This window comes from Larus michahellis, chromosome 8 (genome assembly GCF_964199755.1).
Source record: "Larus michahellis chromosome 8, bLarMic1.1, whole genome shotgun sequence".
Lineage (NCBI taxonomy): Eukaryota > Metazoa > Chordata > Aves > Charadriiformes > Laridae > Larus > Larus michahellis.
The window spans coordinates 38,740,369-38,763,655 of record NC_133903.1 but is presented as its reverse complement, the minus strand read 5'-3'; the positions used below and the strand labels follow the sequence as shown (position 1 = coordinate 38,763,655).

Here is a 23,287-nt window from a genome sequence, read left to right as displayed (position 1 = left end):
CGTTGACAACCTCTGTGGCAAGCACTGCCAAATGGAGATTAGAGACACCTAAATGGTTGCTCTGTGGGTTTTGCTGACAGTAGAATAGCGGCAAGACTCAGGAACACTCAGGAAATCTACTGTAGTGGTATTTTCTTGATTTATTCCTTCCTTTACTTTGTATTCTCACACTCAGTCTTGTCCCAGTCCTTTTTTCTTCCCGCTCTTCCGTGTCTCATCCAGCTCCCATTCTCCTAGCAACACTCCATAAATTGTTTGTCCAGGGCTCTTTGTCCAGCTGGTTCTGGGCTTCCCTCTCTTGCAAGTTGGGTAACCTTGTATGGAAGTATGGCAATGCAGTAAGAGTCAATACTTTTCCTGACTGGGGTGGAAACAGAGGAAACCAAGATTGGAAACTCCTCTGTAGTTATTACAGAATTACTAGTCCAGTTACTTGTTGCTTTTTTTGGCCAACATAGTGTGATGCATAAAAATAGAAGCTACTTATTTCAGAAAATAGATAAAGATAAAATTGGAGAATTCTTTATGGAAATCTGCCCTGTGTGTCATTCAGTGTCTGTTCTGTTACAGAAAAGCAGCTCTGGAAGCTGCTATGAGAAAGAAGATTGAATTTGAGAAAAAAGCATTGTATATTGTTGAACAACTACTGGAAGAGAACATTACTGAAGATTTCCTTCTGAATTCTGTAGGTGTTGCAAGTTTTTACAGTATTTTGTATCTTAGTGTTCAACTTCTTTTTTTAAAGTTTTTGGAACAATTTGCTACGGTTTAAAGTAGACAAATGATTTATTCTCTCTCTCAGCAGCGCTGATGATGATTGCCTTATTGTCAAGGGTTCTGCAATGAAAACATGCCCTAGTTTTGCAGGACTGTATGCATTTGTGAATCCTCACTTTATTACCACAGCCTTTGTTTATGCTTCTGTGGTTCTGGACTGATAGGTGAAGTATAAAAATTTAGGTCCACATCACATCATCTGTGAATTTAGACAATGTCTCAGTAATGCCCCACAGTTTATCTATCAGTACAGTTTTGCTGGAACAGTATGATGATTGTTCCTGTTGAAGTTGTAAATAGGCTGGTAAATAGGTGTACAAAACATGTAAATAGAGGAAAATTATGAAAATAGGTGCATATAGGAGCAAAATTATGAGGCTTTTCTATATGTGAAAGGAAGTTGCCCATGTCTGTCATCTTTCCCTGTTTACCCTTTTACTGTTTTTACTCTGTAGGTTCTAAATGTTGTTTATTAAACTTATTAAATAACTGTTATCAAATTAAAAATATGTATTTATTTATGAGATGTTTTGAGTACAAAAAATGACAGATTTTCCAGTATCTGTTGTTGAACTGTTTTCTTGTCATTTTAGGGAAAATTTATTACTCCATCTCACTATAAAGACGTTGTTGATGAACGGTCTATCATCAAACTATGTGGTTATCCTCTATGTCAAAATAAACTGGAAAATGTAAGTTACTTTTTATTACTGCTGTTATCATAAGAATCTCTTCAAAATCTTGATTCTCTCACATTTTTAAACTTGCAATATTAAATATAGATTAAAATACTGCCAAGTAATGCGCCAGGCATCATATCATTCCGTTTCAGTATAATCCTTCTGAAGTAAAAGGTAAAATTTGCTCCATTGACAACCATTACTGTATGACAGAATTTGTTAGCATCTACTTTGACCGTAATAAAGATGAATGAGGTATGGCGTTATGGCCTTCCTTTGTGCACGCGGAGATTTTCTGATGTTGTTCGTTCTTCAGTGTAACCATATATTTCTGAGAAGGATCGAAGTGAAAAAATAATACAGTGCAGGGATATCACTATGTGAATGTGTATACATCTGCTCTAAAAATGTATGTTGCCTGTGTCAAAATCGTAGTCACACTTATTTAAGTATGGTACGTCAGAATTTAAGCAGAACTCAGTTCAGTTGGATAACCTGTAATACTAGTTGTGGCACACCTGATTATCTGAAAAAAAAAATCTACTCAAGTGCAAAAAGTTTTACTGTTTCAGACTTTATATATCCCCACAGAAATTAACTTGGAAACTGTAATATATTTTACATAAGTTCCTCTCTGGGTTTGTCTGGGTAGTGGTGGGCATCCCTGACTGCACAGTCTCACGTGCATATAAGTAGATGCAGATTAGAGAAGGACCTGTCTGTAATTGCCCAACACTTACACATGAATAAAGCTTCTGCCATGGCAGCTCAATTGTTTTACATTCAGTGGTGGCTTTCTTGTGGATCTGAAGTGCGCTTCTACTGATAGCGAGATGTGAATGATTAGAGATAAATTGCCATTCTTACATCCGAGAAGGTACAATATCAAAAGAATTGAGAGAAAAGGCGGTTGTAGTATGCAATTCAGTTAGAACATATTACAGATATTAAAATACGTGAATTTAAAATTAAGTTTTCTGTCATGATGGAAGTAAGTTTTGCTGATGAAAGCATATTGTTTTAGGTGCCAAAACAGAAGTACAGAATTTCAACAAAAACAAACAGAGTTTATGATATCACTGAAAGAAAGGTATGGTAACAAGTCTATTTCTAAAATGTATTTAATATTGTCTCACCATCAGAAATGTATTTTGTAACAGCATTCATGAAGTGGCTTGATTCAGAGCCAATGCGTTTGGTTCTTACAAAAATAATTTTCCTGAACTGTTAGAGTATGAAGTTTTTCCATGCATTTTAGTTTCTAGATGCTCTCTTTGGAAAGACAAAAACCTTCTTATTTTCTTTTCTAAATTTAAACATAACATGGAAAGTTTGGATAGCAGTTTGAATGTGGTACAGCTGATCTGTTAAAAGACATTTGTGAAGAAGTGTTCTGTTTTGCTCTGGTACAATCAATGAGCTTTAGTAGGCTCAAAGTGCACATCCTTTTCATTCATTGAAGTTTGTGGTAGCGTAATAGGAGTTGCATCTTATGCATTCCTTAGTGTGACTACCTTTAGGGTTCTTTTTTGAGGACTTTTCAATGTAAAAGCTGTCTCTTCGCAAAGTCTTTTTCTTTCTTTAAGCATATTCATGCATGTGGTTGAGTAAAAGTCATCTTTGCCTGCTCACAGGATACGCAATCACCTAGAGGTGCTTATACACTAAATTATAGGATAAATGTTTCTAGTTCCAGAACCACTGTTGCTAATATACATTCCTTTCTTCTGGTTACAACTCTGGGATACACAAAATTCTGGGAATTGCATTCTCAAGCTACTTAGCAAGACTCTGAGAAGTGGGATGTTTTGTCTTGTTCACTGATGTAAGCGTGCAAGATAATTTTTCAAAAATACTGCAGAATTTTAGGTGTTGTTCTGAGTATTGCAAAATATCCAAGTTCTGTTCCCAACCAAAATTTTTGTTATTAAAAACCTGAATTTTATTGCATGTCTTTATGACTGTCTTGTTGGATTAGGGATGGCTCTTTGAGCAGTTTTGGATTTTTTTTTTTAAATTACTGTTATGTAGAATCCAACACTGGTTTGCTTTTCGGTATGTAATCAAAGTGCAAAAAGCAGAAAAGTGGTGAAAAAAGAAGCAGCTTCAAGTGTCTTGTGGGGAATGGGATAGACCTATTTGATAGGTTTGGTTTCTCAGGTGAATTAGAAACCTGGTCATAGGCTTAAAAGAAATATGAATTGGTACTTAAATTTTACAGGCATATATGCCTGTAAACAACTTCTAACAACTTTATATGAGTATTAAATTTGTCTTTAGTCATATTTTCTTGCTTTCTCTCTCATTTCCAGTGCTTTTGCAGCAACTTTTGCTATAGAGCATCTAAATATTTTGAAGCTCAGATTTCCAAGAGTCCGGTATGGATGCGAGAAGAAGAAAAGTAAGTATAACCTTATAAGCTCATTGCTCCTTTTGAGAATATAGTTTTCTCTATCCAAGCCGCAATGCGAATTAATTAGCTGCAGTTCATCAAAATGATGAGGCTGACAGAGGGGTAACTGATGTTAACATGTTAGCTTAGCATGGTGTCAATTTTAAAAGTGTTGTTACAATATTTATCACAATAATTAACATCACTCAGTACTACTCAGTAGACATGACCATGTTAGTTAGAGGGCAGACTAGTCATAAATAATAGTCAACTGCTATTAACTTTAAATGCACTTATTAGGATTGGATTTTTACAAACCATGTAGTGTTTTCACCACAGGATGAATTAATCTTATCCTGTTATAGGAGACTTTCTAGGACAGCACTTGGCATTGGTCTTAAGGTTAGACTGTGAATGCTTGCACCTGAAAGCAGACTATAACATGAAGAGGCTCTTCATCCTGGCTAAAACTCTTAATTTCACATTGCCCATTTCCTGCTGTTACTGCAACACGCATTTTGGAATGGTGTGATGCAGTTCATGTTCCTAGCTTGGGAAACGTAGGCTTGCAAATAATGAATTGAGCCAATGGGTGTCACTGTTTAACCGTAAATACTTGCCTAGAGAACGTTTAGGTGAATTTATTCAGCTTTGGTTCTCCAAGACACTACTTTTCATAGTCTCCTGGTTTTCAACAAAAGAAACTAACTGAAATTACAGGTGTGAGCTTGGTTTCACAGTTCAGATCAGTCATATGAAATATCTGATCAACGAAAGAGGAGGTTTAGAGCAGCCTGATCTGATCTGAGGGATTCTATTAGGTGAAACTAGTCTCTTCATTAAATGTCTAAGTAAACTTACCAGTATTTTTGTGCTCTTGCTTTGCTGTCTTTAAAGAAAGTAGTTATAAAACCTCCCTTTATTCTTAATGTTGAAAGTGTATAGTTCTGATATACCTGACATAGTTAATTATTTATGCTGGGTGGTGGTGGGGAGGCGGTATTTTCAAAAAAAAAAAACCCAAACAAACAAAACCCCAGATAGTTCATGGCTAGGTATGCCTGTTTGCACAACCACATACATGTGCACACACTGATAAACGCTTACACATTAGGATATCTGAAATTCTTTTGACAGAAATGCCTACAACCTCCACTTAAAACTCTGAAGAAGAGTTACATGGAGTTAATAATTTAAATCATTGTATGTTATCACCTTTAGTTTCCAAACTCAATTCATTCATATGAGCAGTGCAGCTCTCATCTTTTTAAACGTGGTGGTTTTTGTCTACTGTCTGAGAGGTGTTAGTGCATGCTTAAAAGGTTTTCTTTCATTCATAGCACAGGTGGGTGAGGATTTCAACATTTAGTGTTTAATAAATGAATAGCATTGTGATGCTGCCTTATAACTGAATTGAAGTAGATTAACTGCAAGCAAAGCTTTGGAAAGAAACGCATCAGAATTTGTTTAGTTATGGTTCTTAGAGTTTCTGGAAACCTTCAAACTCCATTTTCTTAAAACAGTATAACTTGATAGCCTAATTTTTAACAAAGTAAAATTTTAAATAAATAAAGATAACCTAATGTTCATATTTTTTGCATTAATTTGGAGCATTTGTCTATAAATGGCCCAAGGTTGGTTTTACTATAGGAGCTTTGTGACCTGTGAGGATCTTGGCATGTATACTTTGTTGAAGAGGAGACCAAAGGGTGATCTGAAAGCAGCCTACAACTATTTGAAAAAAAGTTACAAAGATTACAGAGCCACCACACTACTCTTGATTGATGGCAGAAAACTTAACAAGGAGTGATGGCCACAAATTATTGCATGGATGGTTCAGTTTGGACATTGGGAAAAAAATTGCACTAAGGTTATGGTGGAGTGAAACAGGACAGTCATCAATGTTTTGAAATCTCCATGTTTGGAGGTTTTCAAGATTTAAACTTCATTGAATTTGTGGCTGACCTAATCTAGCGCTGGTGACAATTGCATTACAAGCAGGAGGCCAGACTAGGGATCTCCAGAGGTCCTTTCTGACTAACAGTTGTGTGACTTGCTGGTTCTGTTGAATGTTGTTCAACATAACAGCATCATGCTGCAGGCACGTGAGTCATGCACTGTGAACACGTATGTATAAACTTGCTCTCACTAACCCTGCATTGAACAGAGAGTGTTGGACTAGAAGATCCTCAGACATCCCTTCCAACCTCAACTATGTATTTTATGTATTGATGTTTATTTCAAGAGCATTGATTTAGCAGGAAAATCTTCATTCTGAATCTTCTTTTTGCAGACCACCAGATATAGAGCTGCTGAAGGAGGGACAGAGGTACACAGAACAATAATTTTTTTTTCGTTATATGCACTTACAGTTAGACGTTTTAGCATCATATCAGGTGAAAGGGCAATCTGATTTCCTGTGTTACAGACAAAACCTTATTAGAACCTACACAAAGGATTATTTGTCTTGTTTAGCTTTTTCCTTTGTGATTCTAAACGAGCATGTTTGATCTGTGTGATTTAGTGTACAGCTGTTCTTGGCCTGTACGTCTTAATTGAGCCTGTTGAAACCTGAGACAAATACACTGTTTGTACTTCGCATGTTTTATAACATCTATTCTTTATAAAGAAAATAGTACCAATTATATGTGATGAAAGCTTCTGTACTTCTTAATCTAAAACATCTATATCAGCTAAAATGAAATGCTATTCTGTCATCTCTCTGTACCTTGCTGTGTATTGTGACTTTTTGTTTGTTTTCTTTTGCAACACGTGGCCATTAGGTGGCAAACTTACATACGCTAAAAACCAGCTCTGCTGTCCCCCTGATTTTAGGGTATTATATTCATATACATGTTAAGATGCCTGTCTTCGTTTTAAAATTGCACTATCCATCAGGCTAAGTCTGGCATTATTCTGCTGTCTTTAATAATACTTCGTTTACTATCCTTTTCTAACTTTCAGTAAGCAACTGAGAATTCACTTACCTAATAGTGTCTATACTTGTCATCTTGATTGGAGAACATTACAATTCTTTCAGTTCAATAAGACTTCTAGAAGAGCAGCCATGATTCTTAAAGCAAAAAAGCATATTTCTGTTATAAGGGAAAAATGTTTTGTTTATCTTTCTTATACAAGAATGAAAAGCTATTACGAGTAACACCCATTTCTTATTACATTGATAGCTTGTGTTTTCTGTTACAGTGGACACTCTGGAGAAGAGGTGAAACTATGTGATGAAGTAATTAAAGCTTCTGACATTGAAAATCCTAGGATATCTTCAAATCCATGTGAATCTGGTTCTTATGACACAGCCAGTGACAGCAGTAGTGATACTGAACAAGAATTTGTTTCTTCTGTCCTACCAGGAAGTCAGTTAAGTTCAGCCAATTTTGCACAACAATTGCACAGGAACAGCATCCTCAAAAAGAAGCATGCTCAGAAAGTCTATTCCAGCCCTAAAACTGAAGACTCAGATGTGGTAGAAGCCACTGAACAGCTATCTAATTGTAAATTAGATGCTCCAGAAGAAACATATGCTCGCTCTGTTCATAATAAAATAACTGCAATGCCTTCGAAAAATACTACTCTAGGAAAATCAAGTGCTTCAGAAAACTATGAAAACACCTGTAGTGGTTCACAGATAGTTTTTCTAGGTCTGAGCAAAAGAGGGGCAGAACATCTTAAAAGAACACTAGCTAACTCAAAAGAACATAAAAAACCTGGACTGAGGGATCCAGTTAGTTCCAAAGGCAGTTTATTGGAAGCGCTTAAGCAAACACTTACAGAATGGAGAACTGAGGAAACTTTAAAATTTCTCTATGGTCCAAACTACACTTCTTTATGCTCATCAGAATGTGCGTCGTCTGCCAACCAGGAGAATGAAGAACTTGATGAGGATGACTTAGATGCGGCTGATGATCTTAACACTGCTGCTGTAGGAGAGTCTGAAAACAGTTTGAACTATTCTTTACCTTTCACGAGCCCAGATGGAATAGTTAAGCCTGTGCCTAGTTACGAGAAGTTAAAAGAAGAAACAGAGTTCCTAGAACTACGAGTAAAAGAGTTCTATAAAGGAAAGTGCATCTTGGCTGAGGAAGCGTTGACACATGCACAAGCAGAGGAACATCCAAACAAAGACAAAGTAAGTTTCCAGTGGAATAGTGTCAAGGCTGTATAAAGCCTGCCTTCAAAGAATCATTACAAGCTTTTTGCTTCTGTCATCCCAAGTGGATGTGGCCAAGGTAACATCAAGCTATTAATGTAAAATAGTAAAAGGAAGGTTGGATAGATTCACAACAGTCACATAAGGCTGAGGAATTGTATTTTAGGTTGGTAAGAATGAATTTGTATGACTGTTGGGGACACATTCAATTCTGTTAGCTCTCTTTCAGTTTGTGAAGCATAAAGGTAAGGAAGGTTTACTTAGGTGAAACAATCTGTCGTAAGTCAAAGTAGGCTTTGGGTGAAGAGGGAACGTTTCGCGTATTTTTCTCTCCCCCTTTGATTCATTAAATAAAATTTTTATTTAATGATTTTTTGCCTTTTATTCATGACAGGGCATACTTGAGATTGGATTTCTTTCTCCTCTTGAGTAAAACTAGGTCTCTGGCATTAGTTAGTGTTAAAATTCTCTGAGTTGGAACATGCTGATTTGTTTGGATAAGTTGCCACAATCTAGACAATTGGGAAAAAGACCTCTGGAGAATTTGCAGACTGCAAGAAATAAGAGTGGTCTGAGGTTTTACCCCTTTCAGGTCAGGCTAAACCAGCTGACAGTGACTGGGTCTTCTTGCCACTACTGTAAAAACAGTATTGCTGACTAGGCTAGGTGGGTTGCATAGTTTGTAATGGCATGTGAAATTGCTTTTGCTTTTGAAGTTCAGGTGTGATGTTAGCATTAGAGGGTATAATTTTCATAATACTGCTTCTTGCAAAACAAAGCTATTACATTGCTTCTTGGAAAAAGTTTGCTCTGACTTAAGTTTTGAAGGAATTTACCATTAGTTGAATTAAAGTATCTCGCAGAGGGAAGGGGAAAAATAGGTTAGCTGCACACTGTATGTTGGGTCAGATTAAACAAACTTCTGTCCATTAAGAAATTACTGTGATGGTGGTTTTTTTCCTATTCAGAGATAAGAGTTTTCTTATGTTTAAACATTTATTGATAAGCTGTGACTATTTTGATGCATTTTTGATGCATGACTTTTTAAATTAAATACTAGATTATAGCTGTTTAAGTTTTTTGTCTAATACAGGATGATCAACAGGAAGATCTCACCTTCCCACTTGTTGATTCAAATGCACAAATGCAGATTAGAAAGCGAATCGTCCTTGAAAAACTGAGAAAAGCGTAAGTATACTTTTCTTTGGTAAATATTATGCTGAAGTTGGTGCTCATTCATCATCATTTTAAGAAACAAACACACTGTATAAGGACGTTCTGGGTTTTTCTAGGTGGCCTTAGTCAGAACTTAAAACCTGTTATTGCCCTAAAAAACTTATTTATCTCTGAGACAGTCATCTGCGGTACAGTTGCAGGTGTCGTTTTGCACAGCTTGCTGAGGTAGGTGTCAGAATCTCACTACTAAGGTGTTCTCTAGAAGAAACCTGTCCCTTCCTATAAGTATTGGAGCTTGTAGTTGACAGCATTTCAGGAAGTCAACGTAATTGTGTCATTACATTGAAAATTTCTGTGGTTTTTGGATCTAAGTGTTGGTATAACATATTGAGCTTAAAATGAGAACATGTTTCAAAAAAACAACCCACCAAATTCCACAGCAAGCCCTTTATTTATCATCCTTCTTTCCCTTGATTATCCAGAAATAATCTAAACTATTTAGATTCTTGTAGGTTGTTTAAAAGCAGAATCTGATTGACATAAAATATGAAATATTTAAATAGCTGTATGTACCAACTCCTCGAGTCTAAACTGAAAAACTTGATTGGGAGGAGTGCAAATATTTGTCCTGTACATTAAGCATCCTGTCACTGGTAAACAAATATATGCAGAAAGAAGTGGTGTTTTCAAACCTCTTAATAGTTTAAGCAAAGGTCTTGCTAAAAGAGTTTCTAGTTGATGTTTGGATGGCTGGTATCAGTATGCCTCTAGCTGCAACCATTAAAGGCCCTCAGAGTTGAATCTTAAAACTTTCCAAACACCAGACCTTTTTCATATACATAAAAGGGCTTTGGAGTCCCAGAAAAGAGATTAAGGGATCTCTGCTATACCTGTTAAAATTATTAAATTGTCAAAGTTGAGAGGACCTCGAAAATACTCCTGTTGTCAATGCGATGCAGATAAATGAGTGTTTGAAAGCTGTGATTGTGGTGGTTTTGTTAGGGGTGTTTTGCTTTTCTATGGTTGTAGTTTGTGTTAGCTAGCCAAGCTAGATTTTGCAGAAGCATTTTTTTTAATTAAAAAAAAACCACAACCAAAACTCCCCCCAAAACCCCAGAAAACTCCATTCTGTTTCTCTCTACCTGCAACAAGTATGGACAGGCTACAAACGTGGAGTCAAACCATGCTGCAAGAAAGGTGGCTGTCTCTGATCTTTCTGTAAGTGTCAATCTCGCATAGATTCCAAGGACTACCACTGTATGGTAAAGCAGTTTCTCTGCTTCTTCATATTTTTCCACAAGTTTGTCAGTCATTTTCAGCTTGTAGGAAAATTTCTGTTGAACTTAAAAGTCTGATGCTCCATGAATAGAGGGTAAGAAAGACAGAATGTGGGATTTTTTTCTTAGTTTCTTCAAAGGTTTTTTTTCATGAGGTGATGCAGTAGTCCTGTCACACTCAAGTAAGAGAGACAGTTTTCATTGTGATAAAGCAATGATTTCTGGTGTGTTTAGATGAAGCTACTGGGAATATGAATATGCCCAGCATCATAAGAATCCTGTGTGCAGTTTTTGTACATGTAGTGATGTAAAGGAGAATAGAAATCTTGATTCTTCCAGCAATATTGATGCACCATGCGCATATAAATATAAATAACAGGATATTCAAATGCAAGAGGATAGTAACTATTAAACGGGTAAAAAAAGGCAAAAGTTGCATCCTAAATGTGAAAACCAATGCATGTTATTTCCAGCATGTGGGGATACTGACAGCTAGTTAAAACAGCATGTGTGGTTTGTTATATGCTCTATCAGTTTTTATGCAGTGTCAAGTAGGGAGGCAATCTGTCTTTTTCTTTCGTTTGAAATTTTCTGGTTACAACTGATTCCAACTATCAGGCGTACAGTGGAATGTTATTTCTGTTGCATCTACATGAGTCTGATGTTAGTAGATTTCTCTGTGCAGACCTCATTTAGACATGTAGTTTCCTTTTGTATTGTTATTTTTGAACCAAGCAAATATAAATATTTGAAACACTTATGAGGCCTGGAATTCTAATCCTCATAATGTAAACACTTTGATTTTTTGGTAAGAATGTCTTGTCAGAACTGAAATGTCAAGTGAATAAGAGTACGCATGTAAAACTATATTGAATTTCTTCTTCATGTTCACACTGAACTAGAGCTGCTTATTTTTAAAAACAAGCTGTTGTAAAGTGAAGGTGTTGCCCAAACACCACTCAGAGGAGTCTGAAAAGTAAACTACAGGCCTGATCTGCTGCACAAAAGGCAATCTCTTTTTATTAACTTTCATGAGATCTGGTGGAAGTCCTACTTGAGAAGAAATGAGAAAGAGGAAAAGGTGTACTGACGGGTATCTTTTGCCTTCTAGATTACCTGCAGTTTTGGGCCCCCTTCAGATTACTCCAGGTGATGTTTACACGGAGCTAAAAAATCTTGTCAAAACTTTCAGGTCAGTATTAGTCTTTATTTAGAGATTCTTCTTGGTTGATTAATGAAACATGCTGTTCAATGATTTGCGGTTTGGGCACGGAGAGGGCCCCATTGCAGATTTGCGCTTTTCTAGCTGTGTGTTCATGTAGGTAATGTCACATTCCCTGTGGACTAACAAGTCAACCCCTTCCCTGCTCCTGACAGTGGCTAGGTCACCAGGAGTATTTGTAGATTTTTAAAAACTAGGCCAGTGGTCTCTGGAGGATGATGGTGAGTCTTTTAAAGGTTCTGCTACGTCGTCACCTCCTATTAAGCGTGGGTTTCTGAGATCTGTCGCTTTCCTTTGCTCTGGCTCCCTACAGCCAGGCTAAATGGTTTTAATGTGCTTAATATTGGTTACCACTAACTTCTAGAGCCAGGAAGAAGGTCTGCTTTGACCTGTCTTGTTTTTGATTTCAAGGGGAAGTAGATCTAGTGGACACTTTATGACCACGGATCTAGTGGACACTTTATCACAGTCAGAAGCACTAATGACAGTATTTGGAAACACTGGGATAAATAATGGAGGGAGAACAGAATGGTGGTAACTTCTGTGAACATTTTAAGGTTTTCTTTGGGATGTGACTCTCATAACTTGGACCGACATCATGTCCTGCATCTTGAAGTGTTGTCAGGAAAAGGAGCAACAACAGTTGCTAACTCTGTGTACGTTGTCAATCTTGAAACTTCCCCCCCACATCCCCACCCTGTAGGAGGTTTACATGTACGTTTTCCAAAACTCATTCATGTGGCATTCTCCACAAGGAGTCTAGGCTTTGGGGAAGAGAAACACAACTCTACCTGATTCCTTGTGATTTATCTGACATCTGGAAGGACACCACTAAAACACAGATCTCTATATGCAGGTTTTCTTGCTACAGAAGTTATTCTTTTCCTTAATGGTGACTCTGTGCGTGATCTCTTTTATTAAAAAGAATTGTTAGTATTGGAACTTGATTCTGTAATTGCGGTCTTTTAACTTGTGATTAACCTTTTATTTTAACAACACCACTGAAACAGGGGGAGATATGTTTGGTTATATTGTAGCAGCCAATACCTGGCTCATGTAGCAATAATTCATCATATTTTAAAATTCTCCCCTGATCTATTTCTGGTCGTCCTTTTTGTTAGGAAGTAAGTTGAAGGTAATGGCAGCAAGTTCTTGTGGTTCTCTTGCTGTGAAGATTCCAGGTAAATTGCTTAGAAATTCAGCATTTGGGGCAGGGGCTGGTTGAAGACACAAGAATGTGTAAGTGTCTTTATATAGATATATGTGATTTTTATTGTCACTGATAGTAAAATAATACAAAAATACGGGAAATAGGGAAGCAATAAAAACTTTTGGGCCCCTTCTCTTTCTTTCTTGCATATCTGATATGGAAGGGTCTGTTGATACACAAAAGCTAGCTCATGGATATTAAGATGAAGGGATAGGTTTGAATCTCCGATTCTGTATGTAGCTTTAAATTTGCTTAGTATGAGCGGTCTCTCTGACTTTAGGTTGAGTGCTTTGGCAGGGGGACCAGGGATAAATTTTAAACTGTATTTATGTTTGCAGCATATAGAAATTTAAACGTTACTCTCTTTGTTGATGTGGTTAAAATGCTTGATGACTATGGAGGGAGCAACGACAAATGCTAGTGCTCTTTCCTGCTTTTTGTACCGGAAATATTTCAAGCTGAAGAACTTGCCAAAGATGGTAGGAAATAAAACGCATGGCTGTAGCAGAGCTTAGCTGAAGAAGGGTAAAAGAGCATGTGGTGAACTAAGCAACAACAATTTTCTGCTCCATTGGTTTTTAAAGGAACACTTGCAGTTCAGCCTCCTTTGGGCAGCATTTTATTCAATCACTACTGCTGGGAAATGCACTAGAGGCATCTCAAGAGACATTTTAGAATGGTTAGAGCTCTTCCCAAATGAAGTCCCTCAGTGCCTGTAAGCTTTTGTTACGAAAACTGAGATGTCAAATTATTCTCCAGAGTGTGTAAGGGCACTTTGTTAAAAGATCAAGAGAAAATTAGCTATTTATATATAGATCGAGGCTAAATGATTGTATTTGTGAATGTGTGGTTGTTTTCTTTTTTTAAAGCATAATATTTCATATTGAAAATATAATTTTGTCCTTATCTTACGGTTGCAAGTATTTTAATTCCTTTTTTGGAGCTTATCATTGACATTGAACTTTGTCAATGAATACGATACAGTTGTTTCCTAAAGATGTGTTCAAGGCTTTTTACTACAGTTTTGTCTTATCTTGTTTACAGGACAATATTTTAGCTTTTAAATATGTATTGTGAGTGTATGTTATCTAGTGCATACGCTCACTAATAGGCTTTTACCTATTACCCTTGTTAAGTGGAATTTTAGGTCAAGTCAATCAGCAATACTTTGTCATAGACAAGGTTCTGAATGTAAATGTGAAAGTACCAGAATATTAGTGACCTTTTCTCAACCAAACGGGCTTCTCTTGAAGACAGCCTAAAGTTACAATAGTAGCTCATTTTTGCTGGTTGTCATCAAACTAAATTATACTACAGTACGTAAATATGTTGCTCTTTTTCAGGGGATAGAGGAGCTGTCTTTTATAGTTAAATCGGTCTAGTTGAAGCCTAAAGAAAAACAATCTGTGCCTTAGTATTTGCCTGTGCTGACCTGGGTTAGTTAAACTTTGCTCATCTTAGTGCAAGTTTTGGAAAAGTTATAGATAGCTGAGGTCCTGTTAAGTTACAACTTTATGTCCTAATCCCACGAAGTCAGCTTGCTGCCTCACAGAATAAGTGAACTGCCAAACTAACAGGTCAGATTCTTGAACATCTGGGAATCTGGATGTGTGAACAAAAAGGCTGCTTCATTTGCAAAGATGATGATGACTTCACTTTGCAACAAAGATGAATTGTAAAATGAAAGAAAGAAAGAAAGAAAGAATCTTTTCCATTTGGGGCACATTTTTTTTTCTTTTTCTCCCAGTGTAAGAACACAGGCATACTGGGTAAAACTGAAAGACAGCAAGCATAGAACAGTTCAAAGAAATGTTTTTTCAACAAATGTACATTTAGTACTCGTGGCTACTATCTATTAGGCAAATTTATAGTAACATGTTAAAAATTGAGTTCATAGATACATAGATGACAAGTATATTCTCATTGTAAACAAACTTCTAGAAAAGGAAATAACACTCAAGACTATAATTTATAAACTGGTAGAAAGAAAAATATACTTTAAAAAGATTTTTTTTAATATTAACCAGCTACATTTTCTTGCATCTTGTTCATAGTACCTGATGCTAGAGGCCTGCTAGGGGATAACTATTTAGCATAATAAGCCTGGTGTTCATCTGCCATTCCCCATTGGACAGTGTTCCTGTTACCAAATTGTTTCCTAGAAATCCCAGGAAATGTAATCCTGCTGAGGAAAGGGCGGTGAGCTCCTGCATTGCTAAGTTTCTTTCCTATAACTTCAAGTTTGTTGCAGTCCCTGTTAAGGTTCTTGCACAAGGTACTTAGCGATGTGCCTAAATCTGCTGCCGCTGTTTACAAATCAGGCCATCATTTGCTGATGGAGTACTGCTAGCAAAATTTGCAGCTGACAGTAATTAAATGGGAAGACAACTAAAGGAAAAGAGTAGAACCAACTGTGTATGCTCTTTTTCTGTCATTTTTGGGTTTACTTTTTTATTTATTCGTTACTTTAACCTTGGACTCCTCTGTATTCCTACAATTTCCATATCGGAGTTCACTTTCTTTTCAGGCTGGGCATTGGTTAATTATTGGGAGGTCACTTGGGATGGAATTTTTATGCATCTTACTCTTTAGTCCTTTATCCTGTCAGCCACTTGGATCCATCTGCTCAGTCTGAGCTTGTTCATAGAGTATTAAAACTGCTGCACGAGTCCTGCTGCCTACTGGATGGTGGAAGCAGTCAAGCCCAGCTGCAGTGCATCTTGCTGGGGTGAACCACAACACCCACAAACTAGCAACTAAGGAACCCACACAGCTATTTGGGATCATCCAACCTTCTTGGCTTATTTTTCCTGCCCTACAGAGGCTAGGAAAGTAGAGACATTCTGGTTTGAAAATTTGCATGTTGTTTTCTTTCTTTGGGTAGGTGAGGGAGAATTTAGCCAAACTCTAACGAAAATATTTCGCTGCAAAACTCAAATCATGTACACAAAGTTCTGTAGAGCTGTAACATTTCCACGTTTTGTTATTATGACAGAAATCTAGTGACCTCTCTTTCCTGCATTGTTCTGAAGTAACAGTTTTGGCTAAAGGCAAGACAAAGAATTAATGAACCACTTTACAGAGGACTTGCACTTCCCTGTTTTCTGAAAGCTTTGCTCTTCAGAGGCCTTGGTGTTGACACACTGCTTGTTTTTGAAAGTGACTGCCCTTCCACTGCTCCTTATTATTTAAGGCTTCACACCTGTAGGTTGCTAGCTTTAGTCTGATCTGCCTGAAATGTTTTTTTTCAGCCATACAAGTGCTTTAGGACAGGTGTTGTACTGAAAGGTTACTCATTGTGAAGCCTGACTTGACTGCTCATCCAGTCCAGTGACAGTAGTACATCAGCAGGTCCATACTGCCGTATCCTGCTGGTTATCTGTGTCTTTTGACTACCTCCTTCATAAATAACATATTGATGGCAATGACTAGTGTTCAGACCTTGCCAATCAATACTAACATTGAATAAGAGTTAATTGACACAAATAACTGCATCTCTCAGTTTGTGTACAAGAATGACACCTTCCTGTGCTCTAATCAATAATAACTCCTTGTAGAGCATTGAAATAAAGCTGCTTTCTCTATTTGACAGAGTTTTCCCAGGTGGCTTGGAGCTGTCTCTTCCATTGTGTGTCATCATAGCAGATTAACTGGAATGTTACATATGAATTGCTTGTCAAGATGATTCCATCAGGCATTTCTTGGTAGTGTTTATCACTGTCATCAGTATTGAGTCAAGACATTCAGGCTTTGTTTTGTCTCTTGTTCTATAGCCAGAAAAACGTAATCGTTTACCAGGTACAAGCTTTGTTGCTAGCTAACACCATTAGCTATTTCCAATAGTAACTGGGAAACATGAATCTTTTAATAACAAAAATAATCTGTATTTGCCAGATCTATTGGTTGTAGTTTGATGTGACAATTCCTATACACGTGGCACAAAACATTGCTTTTCCTTTCATCATTTAACAAAACTCAGGCTGTTGAGACACTACTTGAGTACTCGCTGCTTCAAAATCTTATTTTGCTTGGAAGACTTGAAGATTTAGGAGAAAAATATAATAATGTTGCTTTAATCATTACTATCCTTAAATAAAAATTTATTTTATTAATTTTTAATATCTTTCTGAAATAGGGAAATGCAAAATGATCCCATAAAACATCTTATTCATAACTGCATTTTTAATGACCATTTTGAATATAATTTTGAGGAATTAGTTAACAGAACTTGAATTTTAACAATGGCAAGTACAAATGCTTTTATTTTTCCATTTTTTACCGCTTTTTTGGGGGGTAGCTATATACTTGTGCAAAGAAATTAATATTTTTTTTTAAAAAAAACCCAACTTACTGGGGAAGAAAACTCTGGATTTGAATTTGTTGCCAGATATTTCATTTTCAGCAACCTCCCATCTTCACCAGTGATGGCAGAAGTGGCTATGAATGACATGGTAGCTTCCTTCTGGGTTTGAATTTATACAAGGCTGCATAGAAGGAAGCTGAGAGCGAGAAGTAAGCAAATACAGGGAGGCACTCGCCCCTCGGTATTTCTGTTGGATGGCATCATCTGTCTGAATAAAATTAATTCTGCTAGCCTTTTTGGGTGCCCGCATAGCCACAGCTTTGTTTTGAGCTGTGGACTTTTGCGTGAAATTGCTTGTCTTGAACACCATGGGTCATGCCTAAATTCAGCCATAGCAATTCACATGTGATAATTTTTTTTTAAGTCAGATCAACATTTGACTTAAAGCAGATCTGTTTTGTTATGAAGTTCAGCCAAATGGGTCAGCAGGTATAAAATGCAGCAGCACTTCTGTTGAGCACCCTTGTGGTTCTTGACTTACACCTCATTTTCTTGCTCTTATATCTGCACTGGGTCCCATTGCATAAGTTAGAATTCTGAGTTTCCATTTTAAAAACAAGAATCATCAGAGGATTGTCTCCAGTATCTTATAAAACCCAGTCTGTTTCCGCAACAGTAGCTTTTACAGCAAATCTGGATCTGAAGCCAACAGGGGGGAAACTAAGTGTAGGAAAGCCCGTCTTTTCAGAAACACATGTGCAGTTCCTGAGAATTTCCCAGTGGGTATGAGTGCGAGCTGAGCCCGCAGAGCAGCCAGGCCTAATTCAAAGGATTAGCTTCTATTCAGTCTTCCCCATCCCACTTTCATGTAGAAAAAAAGATACATATGTGGAATTGTGTAATTCTTCCATTGCAGGATAAGATGAGAGAGGAGCCTGGAAGTTGGTGAATTGCTCAGATACGGCTGTAATTGCTACATTGCAACTCAGTATTAAGTCTTTTAATGGTAGACTTACATCAAAATTCAGCAGTTAAAATCTGTTTACTTTCACTCTGAAATGTTCTGATTTTTTTTTTCAGGTTAACAAACAGAAATATTATTCACAAAATGCCTGAATGGACTCTAATTGCTATTGTTTTATTATCTGTGTAAGTACCCTTTAATGTCAAATATTCTTATACACAATGGTCTTAACTAACCTATTGAGACAAGATTTAATTTTCCAATAAATGGAGGGAAAGATTTCTTTAAATTAACTGGGGAATCAACCGGATTAATTTTTTCATGCAAATGAACTAAATTCTCTTGACAAAGCAGGATTGTCCCACTTGCAACAACATGTGAACAAACTTAATGTTATGTTAAAAAAACAAAAGTTAAGCTTTAGGGATTTTTAAAGAGGGCTGGTGGGGTGAAGGAGGAGTATATTTCACTCTCTTCCTTTTGCTGCTGACAGACATTCTTCCCCTCTTTGAGAGTAGGACAATATGTCATGTATTGCATTACTTGGATTTGGCAGAACTGTTACACTTTTCATTTCTCACTTTACTTCTGTTTTTTTTTTTTTAAAATTCACTTTCACAATTAAAGTCAAATTATTTCTATAAAGATATGGTGTGCTTCTAATTATGCTTGTTTGAATATTCTAGCAAACTTCTTTGAGAGGGGAAAGCTTTTTTACCAACTCCTGAATTTCTGAAAGGAATACTGGGACCCAGTATTTTATTCTTATAAGGGTTAGCTTTACTGATTAAGATTATGATACTACAGTGCCTACAGTTCTCCTTAGCTTTGTTCTACTTACTGTAGAATTAAATTCTTTCTAAGGGCTTCCCTAATGGGAAACCTGATTTTATTATAGTGTCTTTCAGTAAACTTCTACACAGAGGCTTGATCTATAAAAGCTGTAGTCATATGCATCAAGAAACTTCCTTGATTTATATTTTCCAAATTCATGTACATTTCTGAAGTTAAAGATACAAACTTTGCAGTGTGTAAAACAGACCATTCTCTCACAAATTTATATTAAACATTTAACATTAGTTCACCTTTTAAGAAATCACTGGTGGTTTCACAGTGTCAGGCCCTGCCTTTCAGTAGGGTTAAACCATCAAGCAATCTTTGTATGTCCTTCAGCTTGAATTACAAGATTGCAAAAATCTTATTCCAGAGACTGTTTATTACCGCACTGCTGCTGCTTCTTTTGGGCTTCCTGGGTCACTGGAGCCCGTAGGACAGAGAAATTCTTACAGACATTCACAGGTCAAGAAGTGTTGTGGGCCAACCTTGTAGCATCCCCAGCACTGCACTTACTTTCCTTGATATTACCTCAGTCTGACACATTGTTCTGGCGTTGCTGTCCCAAGGAAGGCTATACCAGCAGGCATTAGAGTAAGCCTCAGCGAGCCTTACATCTGTGTCACCCAGCCAGATACCGCTCAAATGATTCATTAAATCAGAACACAGAAAGTAACTTTACTTGAATGCCTTGGCATAAATTTTTTATCAACTATAAGAACAAATCTTTTGTCATTTTTACTATATATTCTTATGGTTGAATTGGTAATTTGTGAAACAGATCTTATGAATTTTTCAAGTAGTTTCTGTACATTTAAGGAAATGGCGACTCGTTTGATCAGAAGTTAAAATATGTTGCTGCTCTCTCTGTGTATGATGAGCTCTGAATGTTTACATACTTAATGATTGTTTTACAGTTGCTTTAAAATGTTGTACAAGTAGCAGACAGTCTTGGTAGCAATCAGTAGAAGCAGAGAACCAAGTCTCTTTTTACTTTTGCTTTCTAACGGTCCACCCCCAAACAAATGAATTATATTTGATGCTAAAAAAGAGTAGATTTTATTTCTAATATTATTCTAGTGAAATCATGAATAAAACTTGTGTAGAGTTCAGCTTATTGTAAGGTTCTTGCAAGCTCGTGATCTTTAGATTTTGAACAATTTCTCTCAGCCCCCTCTTAGGAGAGGATGTGGAAGGATGTAGATGGGGCAGAATGAATGTTAGGATTGCTCTAAGATGATGATGAGTGTTGCATCATTTCCAGAAAGATTAAAACAGAACATTTAGTTGTTTGGGAATTATAATCGAACTTAACTATTTAGTGGAAGACAGAAGTGTGCAGGGAAAAGCTACTGAGGATCTGGGCAACCCTTCACAGACAGGTCCTCAGATTGTGGCCCTTTCTCACCTCCTGCAGTCTGCCAAGGAATCTTTCATATTGCTCATAAAAAGAATTACACTCTATTCTTAGCTATACTGAGAGGTGATGCATGTTGCAGCACACGTAATGTCATTTAGATTGCTGAGTTGTATGGGGCCTGAGTCAAAGTGGCTCTTTACTAGCTTCTGTCACTGAAAGAGGTGAACGTTTTCACAATATGTATTCACGGGTCTTGACTTGATCCCAGACATAGGATGGACATTTTAGTCCTAATGCTAAACAGTGAAGTAGCATAAGCAACACCTCGGAAGAGGATAACACTTCCTTTTTCCAGGAGGATGAAAGTCTATATTACAGGTACCCTGAGGTGCAGGAGGTATAAGAACAGAGACTACAGAAGGCAGAGTGAGCATGGGATTTCAGGGTATACCTCAAAAGAAACTAGTTAGACCTCAAGTATTTTTTGGTTTGTTTGGAAGGGCACAGGGTTGTTTTGTTTAAAGTAGCAACTGTTGGACTTTGCTTGCACCCCATTTTGTGCATAGATATTGTGGCTCACCACTTCCTTCTCATACATGGCTAACGTGTGCTAGGAGTCAGTATACTTAACTTCACAGTGCACTTTCAGAGTGCCCCAACCCTTTTTGTGATACACTACTGGGCAGAATGACTATTATCATTGCTGCTGTATTGAATTCAAGTGTCATCACTGCTTAATACTTTGTACTATGTTATGAAAATGCTATCCTCTCTTCATGGGAGTGTGCATATTAACTCTTTGTAGGATACAGCATGTTGGGTAGTCATAACACCTAATTTTGGTGCTTAAGTTGGACCTAGTCTCCCTTTATAGTCTGGTGGTCCTCAAGAAGCTATTAAAAGTACTTATGTGCCCTTGAGTCTACTGACTACTAAAGAAACCTGGGCTTCTAATTCATTGCTTTGAAATAAAGTGCCTGAAACTGGACAATGTGACTGTCTTTCTCAAAGTATAAAATATTAGGGATTGCAACAGTGGAGCATTGCCTGTTCCTAGTGAACAGCTGGATTTATTCAATCAAATTATCATATAAAATATGAACAGCCAGTCTCAGCCTTTATTGAAAATCTAGCCTGAGGCACTCCTATCTTTATGACCAGCCCATTCAGCAATGCTGTATCGACCTTCTTAGACTACACTTTCACAGCCAGAGAATTATGTTCAAATAATTGCATTCGTGCCTATCGTGGAATGGGTGACTCTTTAAAATGATCTGTAGGTCAAATTTCTTATTTATCTGTCACTTGTAATAATTTTGGCAGTGGTAGATTTCTGTGTCTTCCTGTTGCCATGTTTAGTATGTTAAACAGAATATTTTTATAGTAATAGCTGCTTTATAATGTACTGTAAACTAGAATACAGAAGTTGCATCTTTTTCCCCCAAAGAACTTTGCAAGATACCAAATGAAGCAGATAAATAGATACAAATACAGTAGTGCAAGAAAGAATGGAGAAAGCAGGGGGAAGATTGGTTGCTATACAAGCACGGGCACTTGCTGTTTTTAGTGTATACCCCTGGTACAGTCTAATGGAAAGCTTTCAAGATATTTTCAGGAAATGTCTGCTTTCATCTTACTTATCTGAGCTGGCTGGTTCCAGTGAACTGTGGTCAGCTTCATCTACAAAGCCTATGCAAGAGGTTTCCCCACTAAAAGCTCTGAAGCATTTCAAAATGTTCTGGGATTAGTTTATAAGCATTTGGCTGCAGTATTTAAACAAACTCAAAATGACCATGATCACTAAACAAAAGCCATCATTATATGCGTGCAGCCACTTTAGATAAATGTGTCATGTGGAGATGTACTCTAGAGGTTTACTCTCTTGGAGATAACAGTTCAGGAACTGGAGAATCTTGGGTTCAAGTATGCGTTTTTACTTCTTTGCGCACAAGAGCACATCTATTGCTCAACACTGACATTTCTAAATTATTTTAAGAGGAATTCAGATGTTTGTGATATCACTACTGTGTTCTTGTCTGAAAATGTCTGAATGTTTGAAATGTACAAATGTAATATACAAATACATATTGGATTTGAATCAGACTTGCAGAGTGACTCTTTTTCCTACAGAAACCACATGCAAGTCAGCTGGATGATCTTTTGTTTAGCAAGTCTGATGTTAGGAGATTGGTTTCAGCTGAGAAAAATCATTTATCATTAAGCTAGAAATATAATTATTTCCCATTTTGAAACAGAGTTTGCAGGACCAAAAATCAAAAAAATCTTTCTTTTTATAAAAGTGTTTGAATGTGGCCATAGTATTGTCTCTAGTCTTGATCTCTATCGGTAGAGTTATATTCTTGTGTGACATAGAGAAAAGGCAAGTTTGTCTTAACACATTAAAAAATTAAGAAGTATATTCTTCCCTTTTGCTCTCTTAATAATTTTATGTTGTCATTTGGTGAGTGTGAACGCAAATAGGTTTTCTGTTAAGCAGTTCTTACTTATCAGCACTTTCCAAACAAATCAGATCTGCTTATTTGGCATAATGTGGAGGAGATCAGTATTACTTTACTTCCTCCTAACATGTTCCAGTATTACTTAGGAAACATATATAGAACAGTATTTTGAGGAATTTGTAGTGTTGTTAACTGGGACATGAATCAGTGCCAGCTTTAAAATTAATTCAGTATCTTCATCATTCGTAAGGGAGAAGACAGAAGAAGAAGCCTTAGTTTCAAAGAAGGTATTTCTCCTTGCACAAAAAACCCCCACTGTGTTGGGTAGTGCTGTTAGGCAGGAAAGCGACTACTGTGGATTTCAGTGCAGCACACCCAGATGCAGTCTTTTTACATTCTAGTATTTCTCATGGATGGCCTTCTGAACAGGAGATTTGGATGTGCTGTGTAACTTTCATGCATGCCCAG

General features: G+C 36.9%; 1 protein-coding gene across 2 annotated transcripts in view; it reads left to right on the top strand.

The window, feature by feature from the left end:
- Positions 1-23,287, top strand: part of RPAP2 (RNA polymerase II associated protein 2) — a 42,196-nt gene that overhangs the window by 1,583 nt on the left and 17,326 nt on the right. The window contains exons 3-11 of one of the 2 annotated variants that reach the window (XM_074596489.1): positions 571-685; positions 1,371-1,469; positions 2,482-2,547; positions 3,770-3,858; positions 6,143-6,178; positions 7,054-7,993; positions 9,108-9,202; positions 11,579-11,659; positions 18,283-18,351. In XM_074596489.1, coding sequence (XP_074452590.1) covers positions 571-685; positions 1,371-1,469; positions 2,482-2,547; positions 3,770-3,858; positions 6,143-6,178; positions 7,054-7,993; positions 9,108-9,202; positions 11,579-11,659; positions 18,283-18,351 — 1,590 coding nt within the window. The remainder of the gene's footprint in view (positions 1-570; positions 686-1,370; positions 1,470-2,481; positions 2,548-3,769; positions 3,859-6,142; positions 6,179-7,053; positions 7,994-9,107; positions 9,203-11,578; positions 11,660-18,282; positions 18,352-23,287) is intronic. The other variant, XM_074596490.1, reaches the window with a different exon arrangement.